At 34.5% G+C, this 16,975-nt stretch overlaps 1 protein-coding gene across 5 annotated transcripts in view; it reads left to right on the top strand.

Annotated features, from left to right (window-relative positions):
- Dscam1 (Down syndrome cell adhesion molecule 1) overlaps positions 1–16,975 on the top strand; it is a 501,009-nt gene that overhangs the window by 373,745 nt on the left and 110,289 nt on the right. Inside the window, exon 4 of one of the 5 annotated variants that reach the window (XM_072545254.1) lies at positions 7,356–7,643. The exons of 2 other annotated variants lie outside the window; for them this stretch is intronic. In XM_072545254.1, coding sequence (XP_072401355.1) covers positions 7,356–7,643 — 288 coding nt within the window. Of the gene's footprint in view, positions 1–786; positions 1,075–7,022; positions 7,311–7,355; positions 7,644–16,975 lie in introns of all 5 variants that reach the window. 2 more of the 5 variants (XM_072545251.1, XM_072545252.1) reach the window with 2 other exon arrangements.

The following is a 16,975-nucleotide window of genomic DNA, read 5'->3' as shown; positions in this document are numbered from 1 at the left end:
ATATACCGTCTTTTAGGTATCATTTTATTACGATCCGATTTTTTTTACAAATTTCTAGACAACTTGAAGTTGTTGTATATCTACTCGCGAACATTACTGGAAGATCTTCTATTTGTTATCTCTGGTTTGATATCTTTGGAAGTATTAAGTTTTCTATCAAGGTACTTAATGACTTATTCTTCATAGACGTTTTCCCGTTTATTCTGATTTTTACTCTTGATAGACTGGTCTGATGAATGAATATTATGAATTGTGTCTTCTCTATGTGATTGTTCTGTTCTCTTTTGCTCGATAAATAGCTGTGCTATTTGCATATAGGACCACGTTAGCTCTGGCATTAGTGTGCATGTCTGAAATAAAAATGATATATAATACAGGCGATAAGATGTTGCCTTGTGGTATCTCTTCTTGAACTGCTTGCATTTTAGACATTTTTGATCTGCTGGTACCTGAAAAATTCTGTTAATCAAATATACATTGCAAATGTTGATTAATTATGAGAGTAGTCATAATTTTGAAGGTTCTCTCCATCTTGAAGATTACGGATTTTTTCCAAACTGGATTTGAATGTTTAATGGAAGATTGCTACTATCATCAGGGAATTTTATAGTCCAGAATGGGGACGTATTTCGTGTCACAGTATATAACAACATATTGAAAAAAGATGTCTTACCATAAACCTCATTTTGACGAATGTTACTCAAGCCAAGATATTAATTATTGTATTTTATTACTTTAATATTTTCTGATTATCTACATATTTTGAAAACAATTCTTCTTCTGTAGTCTTACCACGTGTTCAGCCATTTTATTTCGGAGAAGAACCGCTATTTCAAGGAGAATCAACAACAGTCCAGTGCAGCATCAACGTCGGAGATTTGCCAGTTACATTTTCATGGTTATTTAACGGAAAACCTATAGAAAAAACAGACGGTTACAGCTTAGGCACATTCGGCAAAAAAGTCTCCGTGTTAACGATCGATGCAGTAACAGCAAAACATTCCGGAAACTATACTTGTGTAGCAACGAATAAGGCTGGAATATCTAGCTATGTGACGGAATTGGTTGTAAAGGGTACTTTTGAAATTAGTGTTTTGTTTAGCGTTTGCTTTTAGTTTGTGTACAATTGGGACCCTGGATATTTATTCGTGCGGAATTACTCATAACGCGTGAAATACAACATCGGCTATTTAGAAATTGTAAACCTCGTGGAAACAACATAATCAAATAATACAAATGTAATTTATGGAAGAGTACACCTTTAAAGTCGGATAGATTATTTCACAGCAAATATAATTAAAAAGTATATGTCTTAAGAAATACACAAAAATACAAAATTTCTGTTTCTTTTTCTTTAAGATTTCTTCTTAATTTCTTGGGGGGTCTCTGCATCCCCGTTTTAACTATATCTCGCATTTACTTTAAGTATTCTATTTTATGTGGTATATTGTGACTTCGCTGTCGATACATATCGCGATGATATGTATCTATTATTTGAAATTATATACTTTAAACATCCTGACACAGTTAATATAGCTGAAGTAATAAGGTTTTTAAATCTTTTGCAGGATCGTGTTCATCGGAGATTTGAATTTCTAGATATTTTATCTGCGATATATGCTTAAGGTTTTTTTTTAACCCGGATTTGCATCTTATTAAATGTGTTTATGCACTCTGACTCTTTTTCTTCGTTTCCACAAGGAAACTAAGTTCCTGTAGTTGGCTGTATACCATATATTAAAAAAATTATAATAATATCCTTTATAAAAAGGTATATAAAAACCCAGTCGGGCTATGTTAAATAGACAAAACGTTTTCGGAATAAATATTCCATCATCAGTGTCAGGTTAATACATAAATGTAGCCACTAAATATGGTGGTGAAAACCCTTAAAAATTATTAATTGAAATTTAGTTTACATTATTTCTTTTATAAAATTAAGATGGTAAAGTTACCGTTGGATTGGTAACATGGCGACATATGACTCTACATTAAGTTGCAAGTCCTGAGACGGTATGTTTGCGAGGACTTTACGAAAGCAACTCTAGTTTAGTCATATGTCGCCATGTTACCAATCCAACGGTAACTTTACCATCCTAATTTTAAACAAGACATAATGTTATCTAAATTTCATATAGTAATTTTTAAAGGGTTTTTACCCCCATATTTAGTGGCTACATTCATGTATTAACCTGACACTGATGATGGAATATTTATTCCGAAAACGTTTTGTCTATTTAACATAGCCCGACTGGGTTTTTATATACCTTTTTATGAAAGATTTTATTATAAATTTTTTCTTCGTTTCTTTTTCGTTAATATCCTTCAATCTAATAACATCATTCCTTGCTTAAAAGTATACAATAACTATTTTATCTTCATTTGGGAGACAATTACGCTAGACTAAGACTATATAATATTATACGCATATATCTTATCATGCAGTTAAACGTCCAGGGTCCCAATGGTATATGTCGGCTTTTATATATTGAGATCATTAATAACTTCCTAATATCTAATCCTAGACCATATTCTTTACCATTTTTAATGATCTCTAATTTAATTTAGTTATTACTTCTCTTTTATTCCGGTCAGAACCAATAAATGAATCGTCAGCTATACTCCATTCGCTTAGCTCGGGCATATTTTGACAGATTCATTGTCGGAAACCTACAACACAACAATTCCTACTTCTCAGTATTAATAGCTCAAGTATCCTACTATTGCAAACTTCTTTCTTTTAAAAAAAGAAGAAATATTCTAAATAGTGGAAGTGTATACTAAACTCATCAAATTTTGGGTAGTATATATTTAAAAAATATATTTTAGTTGTTATAATTTAACATAAATATTTATTATATGGTGCAGATAAATAAATATTGATTGTCGGTAATTCGTAAAGTTCTATGTTATTTACTATTTAGTTTGTTTACTATTAATATTGGCTATAAGTACGTGTGCTTGATTGTATAGTAATTTCCAGCCACTTTTAGTCTGTCAAAAAGTAACTAACTTCGCAAAAAAATAATTACTAAATTCACTAGACAGTTCGGACTGGGAATAGCGAACCGAGTATAATAATATAATCTTCAGATTCCTTGTAGTAGTACCCAACGCTCCATGTTATTTGATCAAAATACCATTCAGTCAAATAGAATTTTTGGTAATAGTTTGAAAATTGTACGGAATTTAGGATGCAGTGTGGTATTTTGTCATATTCTATTAATTAAGCCCAGAAAAACTTATATACTTATATATTTTTTTGATACTGTGTTTTGGTCTTTTTTGGACTCCCATTCATTGGTATCAAATAAAGCAAATGCTTTGAAGTCATTTTAATGATCCTTTTGTTGATAATAACTAGCTTTTCCTTATTAAAAGTATTCGTAAGTTAGGTCACAAATTGTCTAGATAGAAAAAGAGAATAAACACCAACACCAAAAAATCCAATGCATTAGCGGGTAAAAGCAGTTTAGAGAAGAAGAAGAAGAAATTTAATATAAACAAGTTCTTTGATCATAATATAATCTCCTTCACAAGAATTCTCCAAATATCATAGTTATAAATCATGAATATAAAAATCATTATTAGTCTAGGCGGGATCTGTTTTGGATTGGACATTTTCCATAGGAAGCTATTTTTTTGCTGGAATCCCTTCAGGATGTGCCCAATATCGATAATCACGATATGCGCCAGTCGCAAACCCCGTGCTAAATTTTTTATTTAACAAAATCTGAAAACAATTGAAAATTTCTCATTTTTTTGCTCCTATTTTCGTTTATAATTCGGAAAATATTGATCCTAGAGAAAAAATTATAAGAAGTTAAAAGTTTCGTTATTCAATTTTACACAGTATTTCGTTAGCTAGAAATTGAAAATTTAATGTTTATTGTTGAAAAAATAGCAATAATTGGAAAAAAAGTACAAAAAATGAAGTTAATCCTTTAAATGTTTTCGACTTTCTAAACTTGACTTACAGGTTCTATATTCCGCCTAGAAAAACCTTTTAATATGTTTAAAACGTGTGCTAAATTTTGTTAAGATCGGTCGGATAGGTATTGCATAATAATTTTGCAACCCAGCCTACTGGAAAAAAATCGCAAATTTTCAAATTTATAGTAAGCTCTAAATAAGGCCCTCAGATAGTTGCAAATTTTTTTACCCATAAAAGAAGGCTCAAACTTTCAAACGCTTTTTGTAAAATTCAAATCGATTCACTAGGAGAGCCTAGAAAATTTTTTAAAGTTTTAAACATTTTTTATATATATTAGGCTTATAAACAAATTGAATAACTTTACGAGCTTTAAACATATCAATTTCAAAATTTATACACTTAAAGAACATTAAAAGACGCTTCTTCAAAAAAAAAATACATTCGGCTTACTGGTTGCCGATATATTGAAGGTCAAAGTTGGCATATATTTGCCGTGTAACTATAAGTGATAGAGGGTTCGTTTCTAAACAAATACCCTCGTCTTGTCAAGTACTTTTTACATGAAACGTTTTACGTAATGTGCTTTATGGCAACATCCATAAAAAAGACAAATAAAAAACCGTTTTTGCGTAAAATGTCGCTCGGAATGCATGAGAGGTGGTGGTGGGGGACATTCACTCGAAATGTGAATCGGTGAGTTCAAAATCATAGCGCGCGCTAAAAATTGCATTATCTCGGCTTCTTGTTAACCAATTTTGCTCTTTTTTTTTTTGAATCGATGTCTCGGACGACAAGGATTTCAAATATCATATTTTCAAGTACCATTTTTAATTGCAAAATTGGGAAATTTGCAATAAACAATTGTATATTAAACAAGTAATTGCATTTTTTCTTCATGCATTTGTTTTGAGCTTGCAATTTATACATTGAAGTAAATTGTTACTTTTAGTAAACAAATATGTATTTATAAATTGTTAATAAATAATTTAAATTGTTAAACGAAAAAAAAAATTTTTTTTTCATAAATAAACTTTTTGACTGAATCTATGAATGAAACTATTTTGACTCAATCTTCAATAATTTTTTTTTAAGTCTTTTTCTTTCTTTGGAAGGACAAGAATCTTCAGGTCTCACCTTGATCTTCAATATCTCGGCAACCAGTAAGCCGAACGTATCGTTTTTTTTTTAAAGAAGCGTCTTTTAATGTTCGTTAAGTGTATAAATTTTGAAATTGATACGTTTAAAGGTCGTAGACTTATTCAATTTGTTTGTAAGCCTAAAAAATGTTTAAAATTTTAAAAAAATTTTTAGGCTCTCCTAGTGAACCGATTTGAATTTTACAAAAAGCGTTTGAAAGTTTCAGCCTTCCTCTATATGTAAAAAAATTTGCAACTATTTGAAAGGCTTATTTATTGCTTACTAGAAATTTGAAAATTTACGATTTTTTTCCAGTAGGCTGGATTGCAAAATTATTATGCAAAATCTATCCGACCGATCTTAACAAAATTTAGCACTTGTTTTAAACATATTAAAAGGTTTTTCTACGCGGAATATGGAGCTTGTAAGTCAAGTTTAGAAAGTCGAAAACATTTAAAGGATTAACTTCATTTTTTTGTACTTTTTTCCAATTATTGCTATTTTTTCAACAATAAACATAAAATTTTCAATTTCTAGCTAACGAAATATTGTGTAAAATTTAATAACGAAACTTTTAACTTTTTATAATTTTTTTTCTAGGATCAATATTTTCCAAATTATAAACAAAAATAGGAGCAAAAAATGAGAAATTTTCAATTGTTTTCAGATTTTGTTAAATAAAAAATTTAGCACTGGGTTTGCGACTGGCGCATATCGTGATTATCGATATTGGGCACATCCTGAAGGGATTCCAGCAAAAAAATAGCTTCCTATGGAAAATGTCCATTATGGTCTGAATTTCTACAGATCCCGCCTAGTCTATATACTCATATGTTTATATTCATATGTTTTCCACAAATTTTTGTTTTAGAAATATATATACAGCGCCGTAATGTTGTTCGGAGGAGCTGGCAAGCCACCAGATGAACCTTCTAATTCACAATATATTGTGTATGTGTATTTATAAATTTAGTGGGACTAAATGTGGGTCTAAATGTCTAGTAAAAGTGGGACTGTGGAAATGTCAGAGTTTGTAGGTCAAACACGAGGTGAAAATTTGGTAATTATATTAATGAAAGTCTCCTTAATGGCCGTTAAGCATATTTGTGCCCGAAACACTTGATTAATATTTTAGGAGAAGATATCTTTCTGTCTATTTAATACTTCAAGTAATTTTGGGTGTGTTCATGTTCTTGACTGATGTAATTTCCATATAAACTCAATTCCATGAAAGATGCTCGATAATGAACTGGATATATTTTTAAAGTTTCATCAATGTTCTCGATATTGTGTTTCGAGAATTTAAAAAGATTGTTATATTGGTTTCTTAACTAAATTACTAATTTTATACGGCAAAACTCATTTATTCTCTTTCTCTTTTTTAAGTTAATCACCTCTCCAAAATCAAATTTAGAGCGATTGCTCACACGTTTTATTAATGAAACAGTAAATATTTAGCCTAAATTATAATTTATAAACACAAAGGATGTTATTATTGAAAAAGGGATCATCGGCAATATCGTTTTCTTTGTAATTTGGATCCTAGTGACAGGTATCCAAGCATCCTCATATTTTGCACATTCAACTTTCTCTGTCACTTGTCCTTCTTTATCGTCATCATTATCAGTCCTGATTTGTCTATTGTTGAACGTAGGCCTCCTAAATATTTCCATTTAAACCTTACATAAAAAGAAATATTTATATCACATTCAAGTTTTTATTTAATGGATATACTTGTTCAGTGGTTGTTTATTCAATTATGGGTTTTAGTCTCTTAAGTACCAACATTTCAAACAGTTTTGACACTATCGATAATAATAAATTTGTTCGGTTTTTAAATGTAGAAAAAAGAAAACATTTTGTTATATTCAATCTTCATCACATCTGTTCATGTATTATCAAAAAAATCTATATTCTTGTTAACGTAAACTCATCACATAATTCTCTGTAGTGGTTCCAAGAATTACCCCGTTCTATTTCGAAGACAATCCAGTACATTCCGGCCAATACGTCCAAGTCTCATGTTCCGTAACAGAGGGAGACCTACCTATTAAGATAGATTGGGAGTTAAACAACGACATGGTGCACAATATCCCTGAAATATCAATAACACCTGTTGGAAAACGAACTTCCTCGTTGGAAATCGAGGCGGTGACGTACAAACACGCAGGAAATTACACCTGCATCGCTACGAACACAGCAGGAATCGCGACGTTCCGCACAGAACTACACGTTAACGGTTATTAGAATTTTTTTGTGACTAATTTGCAAACTACCTTTACAGTTCCACCCCAAATTATCCCTTTCGAGTTTGGAAGTTCAGCAGTACATACAGGGCAGTTGATTCAAGTCTCTTGTACTGTAACTGAAGGGGATTTACCGGTAACGATCGAGTGGGAGTTGAATTCAGAACCTTTGGCAAATTTTCCCGATATCACTACAACTGCAGTTGGCAAAAGAATATCTATTCTGGCGATAGATTCTGTAGCGTACCACCACGCAGGAAATTATACTTGTTCGGCAAAAAATCACGCAGGAACTGCCAAACGTTCTTCGGAGTTGCTTGTAAATGGTTATTACATAACTGTTTTATTAGCTTTTATGCTTTAAGCAACTTTCATGCTTTCTAACCATTTCAATACTTTAAAAATTATACTTTGTTATAGCTTGTGGCTTTAAAATATTTTCCTAAACGCTTACAACTACATTACAAAAGCTTTCGAACAGATAATTTAGACATATTATAAGCCACTTATTGAAGAATGTATCGAAAAATTTTTTTATTTCTTAAGGATAAGCAAGTACATCTTTTTTGGGGGCTCAAGGTCGCGGTTTAATTCAGCTTTGTCATAGTACACATCTATCTCTCTCTCTTGTCGTTTCCTCATTGCTGAGGATCGTGATTTCCTACAATGCGGGCTGTCAATTCTCTCCATCTCTTGCGATTTTGGGCTGCTCTCATGGACTCGGAAAACGTCTCTCCAGTGGCTTTCTGTACTTGATCTGACCATCGGATAGGTGAGCGTTCTCTGCCTCTACGTCCTTCTACGTTTCCGCATACAATTAGTCTTTCTAAGTTGTCATTGTCTCTTCTCGCAATGTGGCCAAAAAACTTTAAAACATTTGCAAGACACTGAGAGGAGAATCTTGTCTGAATGTTTAGCTCTTCGAGAATCGACTGATTGGATCTGTGCTCCGTCCACGAGACGCGTAGCATTCGTCTCCAGCACCACATTTCGAATGCGTCAATCCTTTTCCTATCCTCTGATTTTATTGTCCATGTTTCGGCACCGTAACTGAAGATTGAAAAAATGAGTGTCCGTACCAGTCTCATTTTAAGTTTTTTGGATAAAGAGCTGTCCTTCCATATTTTTGACAGTCGACTCATCGCGTTCTTGGCCATCCCTATTCTTCTGCGAATTTCCGTATGGGAGGAGGCTGCATTGCTTAAGGAAGATCCTAGATACGTGAACTCGTCTACTTTCTCGAATTGATTTAGGGCGCCTGTTGTTTGGAGGATATTCGCGTGGTCCACAATCATGATTTTTGTTTTCTGATTATTAATCTTGAGTCCACACTTGTTGCTTTCGGTTTCTACTCTCTTTATCAGTCTCGACATCTCCTCTTCAGATGTTGCTATCAGTGTTGTATCGTCTGCGAATCTTAAGTTTGAGATCTTTTTTCCTGCAATGGAGATGCCGCCTCTCCATCCATCGAGTGCGTTCCTCATTATGTATTCTCCATATAAATTGAACAGGTCTGGAGATAGTATGCACCCCTGTCGTACACCTCTGCTGGTTTTGAAGGTATCAGATTGCTGGTTTTCAATTCTTATTTTAACTGAGTTATCTTTGTATAAGTTTTTAATTATTATTGCCAAATGATCTGGAACTCCCATCTCATGAAGAACTGTCCAGAGAACTTCCCACTTCACACAATCAAATGCCTTTTAGTAGTCTAGAAAACAGATTATTATTGGAATTTTAAATTCGCGGGCCTTTTCTATGAGCTGCCGCATATTAAGGATTTGCTCTCTCGTACCCTTCCCTTTGACAAAGCCTGCTTGTTCTTGGGGAATTTGTTTGTCTAAGTATTGTTGCAAACGGCGTTTAATGATTCTTAGTAATATTTTGCTTGGATGGGAAATCAGTGAGATGGTACGATAATTACTACACTTTGTAGTTGTTCCTTTTTTATGGATTGGTATGCACAATGATGTGCGCCATTCTCTGGGCCACTTTCCGCATCTCCAAATTTTATTACAAAATTTCCACATTATGTAACATCCTTTGTCTCCCATGTTCTGAAGGAGCTCTTCCGTGATATCATCGCAGCCAGGGGATTTATTCTTCTTGAGGTGAGTTACAGCTTCTTCAATCTCGGACAGCAGAATTTCAGGTTCAGGGTTGTATGCGATGTTTTCGAGGGCTGAAGTGTGGCCTAGATTTACGTGTTCTTCCCTGTAGAGCTCTGAACAATAGTTTTTCCATGTTTCCAACACTCTGTCGATATCACTTATGATAATACCATGTTTGTCCTCTATTGCATAGTTCTTGGGTTTAAATTCTCTCGCAAGAATTTTCACTTTCCGGAAGAGGTCTTTGGTTTCATTTCGATATCCGTGATTTTCTATTTCTTGACAGATTTCAGAGATGTATTCTTGTTTGTCTTTTCGGCATCTTCGTTGAATATCTCTGGAGAGAGCTTTATATGTCTGTTGATCACAGGGGCCAACTTTAAGTTGCTTTCTTTGTTCAATCACTTTCCGCGTGTTTCTGCTGATCCACGGTTTAATGCTATTATTTATAGATGGTTGGCGACATTGGTTCACTGTTGTTACAATGGTTTCTTTAATATCTGTCCAGGCTTCATCCACACTTTGTTCTGCCTGATTGTTCTCTATTCTGGTTAGTGCTGGTTCAATTCTCTCTTTAAAGGTAGCTAATTCGGGGTCCGTTAGCCTAAAAGAACGGGGAGAAGCTTTGCGTATGTTCTTGAAACGTATTCTGTAATCAGCCATCAAGAGCTGGTGATCGCTTCCGCATTCTGCTCCTGGAAATGTTTTTGCGTTGGTAATTGAAGACTTCCATCTCGAACTGATCAGAATAAAGTCTATTTGATTTCTTGTTCTATCTCCAGGTGATTTCCAGGTATAGAGTCTACGCGGATGATGCTTGAAATGCGTGTTCATTACAGAAAATTTCCTTTGGTTGCAGAATTCTAATAGTCGGTCTCCTCGCTCATTCCTATCTCCTAGACCATATGGCCCTACAATCATCTTCATGTGGTCATCTAGATTCGTTCTTCCAAGTTTGGCATTAAAGTCGCCTAGTATCACCACTATGTCTTTGTTTGGTATTTTATCAAGTACACCTTCGAGAGCCATATAAAAGCCTTCTAGTGTTGCTTGTTCTGCCGTGGCTGTCGGGGCTTATATTTGTATGATGTGGAGGATGGATGTTGAGCACTTTAGTCTCAGATGTATAATTCTGTCATTAACTGCATCATATCCATTTACGTAGTTCAGGAATGTGGGTGGTATTATAATTGCAACCCCATTGATGCTCTCTGTTTGGTGGCCTGAGAAATAAATGGTATTGCCAGAGGCGCTTCGGAAATGCCCCTTACCCTTCCAGTGAGTTTCACTGATGCCAAGCATAGAAATTCGATAATCAGCCATTTCTCTCTCTATTATATGTAACTTTCCAGGATGTTGGATCAAACCTCGTATATTCCAAGTTCCAAATCTGTTGGTTTTCCGAAAAGAGATTTTATTTAGTGTTCCAGTAGTCCTTTGTGCACCTGCGACCTGGTTCCCTGTCGCATTGAGCCCGGTAGCCCATTTCACATCTCCCACCCCGGACGTGGAAAGACGCCGATTGTCAATCGGTTCGCCTGACTGACCTATTCTAATTTTGTAACACTCCATATTGTAGAAAATTGTCTTAGGAATGTAGTGAAGTGGTTTCCTCTTGCCTACTTCACCGCTGTGCAGAGACCGTGTATGTGGTTCCCGCTGCGCTCTCTGATGTCTGATCCATAACCATACCAGTCCCCATGACCTATGCTCATGGTCAGTGTGGCACGTGGAGCCATAAGTGAGAGTTGGGTGTCTTATGAGGACCAGTTATCAAGAACCATCTCCCGTCTATGACGCTTGATGTGGTCGTCCCGATAATAGGTACTACCCCTATAACACAACCCTACACCCCAGTACACCCCAGTACACATCTATACATATGATGCAATTCGATAATTTCAGTGACCTCTGATTTGTTGACCCCAAATTCAATAAGGTTCTTCCTTAGACCAATTTATTGGAACCTACTCGTATATACCAATCTCCAAGACTCTCAAATTTTTACTAGGTTCTAGGACTTTTCAGTCCTTAATAAAAAGAAGGATGGAAGACACCACTAATATTTCAAACAAATATCTTATTTTTTTTTGTAGTTCCACCACAGATCACCCCTTTTGACTTTGGTAACACTCCAATACATTCAGGCCAGTTTGTTCAAGTGACGTGTACTGCATTTGAAGGAGATATGCCTATTAAAATAGACTGGTTGCTAAACAATTTACCCATAAGCGCTTTTTCGGATGTGTCTGTGTCGGCAGTTGGTAAAAGAACGTCTTTCCTAGCCATAGATTCTGTCTCTTACACCCATGCGGGAAATTACACATGCCGAGCTGCAAATAAAGCTGGTGAAACTACAGTGACGTCAGAACTACAAGTGAATGGTTATTAAATTGATATAGTCTTGAATTACTAGTTCTTTTTAGTGAATTATCTCTGAATTGGACGAAAAATGCTTTCGAGTAGAGTTAATATAGTATCCTTTTTCCTTAGTCCTTAAATCAAGTCCTTATATATACCAAAAATTATGATGGGTTGGATAGAATTGTTGAAATTTCTTTTAATATACAATATTGAACAAAAAAGAGGCATATATACTCGATTTTTTTGTGATTATCTACCACTATAAAACTATGATTATAGAAGGTTTGTAAAAAGCATTTAAAGAAAGAAATTTTACCTCGCATGGTATGAATTACAGTATTTGGGTGTGTTTAGAATTTTGTCTTTCGTTATTACTTTATGTCATCTTCCAATAAATGTATGGCTTCTTAGATTAGATTAGATTAAGAGAGGTGGCCTTTCGGCCTATTCCACTGCGACCTTTTCAGATCTATTGTGGTCGTCTAGTCCTAGATAACATTCTTTAGCCTGACCCTTTTTATAAAGTCTAATAGCTTCGAGACTGTACCTTCCATGTAGCTATTTGCCGATGGATTTTCTTCTTCTAATGCAAAGAACCGCTCATTTGCCAGACTGTCACACTGAAATAAAATGTGCTCTGCTGTTTCTTCTTCGAGGTGACAGAATCTGCACAGCTCATCATCTGATAATCCCATAAGCTTCAAGTGCCTATTCAGCTTACAGTGCCCTGTTTGAAGACCTACTATGGCCTTTACTGTTTTTCTGTCTTTGCTTATTAGGTCTGCCGTAAATTTTGGCAAATGTTCTGTAATGAACTGTTTCGCCTGTCTTTGTCTTGGTGAACTCCTCCACGATTCCAGAGATTTGTGAGCTACCCACTTCCTTGTAACGTTCTTGTTACTGATTTTGCAACTCCGCAGAAGGGTTCCGGTCCAATGAATGGCATTGATGAGCTTTGTTTGGCCATTTCATCTGCTTTTTCATTGCCCCTGTGACCCTCGTGCCCCGGTACCCAGGCTACCGTAACCTTGCTATGGTCTCCTAGTTTACTTAGGGCACACACGCAATCCCATACTAGCTTAGAATTGACCTCTACAGAATTGAGTGCCTTATGGCTTATGGCTTCTTAGTAAAAGGTTTCAATATTTTCTTCTTCATAGATATTCTACACTTAAACTGTTTTCGCAAATATTTTTCCCTTCACAGATACCCCAGTCAATCTGTGAAAAAATCATCGATTTCGCGTACAAATCTTATACAGATTTTCGAAGGTTCTAAAAGGTCTATGAGGAGTAGCTGATGACAAATCCTTGAAGATGTGTACAGCTGATTTTTCTTTGTTTTTTTTAAACAATCATAAAAGTCCAAAAATGATGTTTTACCTATAAAACGTTTCTTATATCTACATTTTAAAGAAAAATAATTCAAATAAATGTTTTAGATCTTAAAAAGTTCTTTAGTTTGCTAGTTTAAAAATTAAAATACATAAACCGAAATGATTGCACAAAACTCTTATTTTTGCAATAATTTATAAATTTTAATAACTTTGTTTTTTGAATAATGGCATATATGGCATTATAAGTACTATAACTACTTGAAATGATGGCAATTAATAAGTTATTGAACTGTGCTTAATAAAATGGAGAAAATTTTGGTCGTATTCAAAGTATTTCAATTTTTTTATTTTTAGTCCTATATTGATGATTTTTTAGCACACTGTGTATAAATTTATAAATTTTAATTTGTATTTGTCAGTTTTTTGATAAAATTTTATATTTGACTTATTGTACGGGGTTAATTAAAACGTGGTTTTATTATCCTAACTTTGAAACATCCTGTGGAATAATTCCGTTTGCGAATTTTCGTAAAACCTTATTTTTTGGTGGCAACCATGTCTCCTAAGCATTGTGTTTTTTGTTTCATGTCTTTGGTTCATTTTTTAGAGCCAAATGAATTTGCCACCCACAATTTAGGACTTTTTTAATTATGATTATTTTGAAGTTATTTTGTAATACGACGAAGTTTTTTTGGTGACTGTTATTATTATGTCATATTGACACTTACATTTTGTTTACCAATAATTGATCATGGTTCTTAGTGTCGAAGATTGTGCGAAAGCAATTGCTCTGGTTAAAGATGGGCGAAATTATGAATATGTGCCTAGAGTACTACACACTCATCGCTCTACCATCCAAAGGGTAGTGGAATGTTTTCTACGAACTGTAACAAACAAGCGTAAAACGGGAAGTGGTAGGAAGCGCAAAACTACCGCTTTAGATGATCCTTTTATACGAGTCAACGCTTTGCGGGATCGTCATTTTTATTTAACAGTGGTGCGATCAAGAAATCAGCTTCAACAGGTTCGATGCAATAATGTAAGTGTATTTACAGTTCGTCGAAGATTATATGAATTTGGTTTGCAAAGTTGTAGACCAGCAACTGGGCCCAAATTACTTCCACGGCACAGAGTGATTAGACTACAATTTTCCAGGGAACATTTACATTGGAAATTAGGACAATCGAGTAATGTTCTTTATACGCATGAGTCGAAATACTGTCTTAACTCATCAGATAGAAGAGAACGAGTATGGCGTCGAACTGGAGAGAGATTTGCGGAGTGCGCTTTCAGTCCCCGCGTTAGCCATGGAGGTGGTTCGGTGATGGTATGCGCAGGAATATCCCGAGAGGCGCACACTGAATTGGTTTTTATTGACGGTTCGTTGACTTGACTGCACACCGGTATATCGAGGAAATTTTATCGAATCACGTAGTACCCTTTTCTCAATATATCGGCAATGATTTTCTATTAATGCAAGATAATGCGCGACCCCACTCTGCAATGTGTGTCACGCAATATTTAGAGGAAGTTCTGAACCCAATAGAGCACATTTGTGACATGCTTGGTAGAAATATTAGAGGTCGCGAAGTCGCATCAGTCTCAATTAACAAACTTCGCTTGGCTCTAGAAGAGGAATGGCAAAACATCCAGCAAGATAATATTCGCAATCTCATAGACAGCATGAGCCGACGTGTACAGGCAGTTATAGAGGCTAGGGGAAACAATACAGAGTGTTAGTTATTTTTAGTAGTTTTTCTTTGTTATTTGCGTACTTAGGTTAAGTTACATTTAAGTTGTTTTTTATGTTTTGTTATTGTTATCATTGTTCATTAAAACCAAGATCATGTCGTTGCTTTTAATTATTATTTAAATACAGTGCTTCTGGAATGTCGATATGACATTCCTTTAATATCAGTCACGAAAGCCCTCATCGTCGAATTACAAATTAATACAAAAGATAATGGTATGTAATAATAGGAAAAGTCGTAAATTGTGGGTGGCAAAGTCATTTCGCTCCTCAAAATGAACCAATCCATATTTTCACCTAAAACAAAAAGCATAATACTTAAAAGACATGGTTTCAACCGAAAAACAAGGTTTTACGAAAACCCGGTAACAGAATTATTCCACAGGATGTTTCAAAATTAGGATAAAAAACCACCTTTCGATTAATCCCCTATAATAAGTCAAATATAAAATTTTATTAAAAAACTCGCTATACTAAATTAAACTATATAAATTTTCACACAGTGTGCCAAAAAAATCATCAAAATAGGGCTAAAAATAAAAAAACTGTTGACAAAAGGCGAATAGAGATAGCGAGACAATCGTTTGTCAAAATGAAAAAGTTCCTATGCAGCCGGGACATAAATATAAACTTAAGAACGAGAATGTTAAGGTGCTATGTTTTCTCCGTTCTGCTGTACGGCATGGAAGCCTGGACACTGAAAAAGGTAAACATCAAAAACATTGAGGCATTCGAGATGTGGTGTTACAGGAGAATGTGGAAAATACCATGGACAGAAAGATTAAAAAATCAAGATGTTCTGCTGAAGATGGAGAAGGAATGCGAAGTCGTAAAAACCATACAAACGAAAAAACTGGAATATCTGGGCCACATAATGAGAGGAGAAAAGTACTCTCTGCTTAGTCTCATAATCCAAGGAAAAATCTCGGGAAAGAGAAATGTGGGACGTAGGAGGATTTCCTGGTTGCGAAATTTAAGGGAGTGGTATGGGTGCAGTCCAATACAATTGTTCAGAGCTGCAGCCAACAGAGTAAAGATTGCTGTGATGGTAGCCAACCTCCGATAGAAGACGGTACTGCAAGAAGAAGTTGACAAAAATTTTCTCCGTTGCGTTTTTTTTGTATCTGAGTGTAGAAACATAGAAATGTTCATTTTTCATTATTCTTTAACTTTCATTAACCAAACTGCCAACGTTTCGGGTTAATTCTGTTTAACACTTTTAAGAACAAATTAGTTCACTACAATTAACGAAAATTTTAACTATAAACTGCTATAACTTTTTTATTTATTATAAAGTAATAGTCCAGTCGTCAGAGATTTTACCTCTAAAAATCAACGAACAAGCTAAATTTTGCTAAGATGGTCAATTTTGGGACCTCAAAAAAGCTGCAAGAAGTTTACCACTTTTAACCCCACCTTCCCCCTAAAATGCTCCATCGTAGGGAGAAAAAACGAAAAAAATCGATTTACCAAGAATCTGTAAATAAATAAAAAATGTAGCTGAGATAATTTTGAACAAAAATGTCTATCAGTACTTTTTGTGCAGAATAAACCGTTCGCAAAACAAATTAATTCTTTAATTCAAATTAATAATTTTTTTAGTGAAATTTTTAATGTTTAAGTGTTACTTTTTTACTTAAAGATAAAGTATTTTTAAAGCTGAAACAACTACATTAAAAATGAGCGGAGTTGAACGTTAATCGCACGTATGAAAGCGGAGTTATACTTGGAAAAGCACCATCGAATGTTTGTTAAATAAAATTGTTTTTCACGCAATTTGTTATAACTCCAATTCTATCGAATCTATGCACCAAAAAACATAAAAAAACGTCAAGGTGCATAAAATTGCATACTGAACCCCACCTGACTCCTAGGCGAAGAGTAAAAACAGTGTTTTTAAAAATATGTGATAATATAAATGACCCAGAGATTGAAAAGATATTTTACTTTGTTAACGACAAGGAAATGTTTTCAAAACACATTTTTTTATATAAATTGTATAAATTTCCAGCGGGATTGAATGTAGTTATCCAGTAGATCAATTAGTGTTGACGTTTTACGTTACAGTTCCTCCCCAAATTACGCCTTTCGATTTCG

The sequence above is a fragment of the Diabrotica undecimpunctata genome, chromosome 9, assembly GCF_040954645.1.
Source record: "Diabrotica undecimpunctata isolate CICGRU chromosome 9, icDiaUnde3, whole genome shotgun sequence".
In the NCBI taxonomy this organism is placed as follows: Eukaryota; Metazoa; Arthropoda; class Insecta; order Coleoptera; family Chrysomelidae; genus Diabrotica; species Diabrotica undecimpunctata.
The sequence above is the reverse complement of the archived record's forward strand: the minus strand, read 5'-3'. Positions and strand labels throughout refer to the sequence as shown.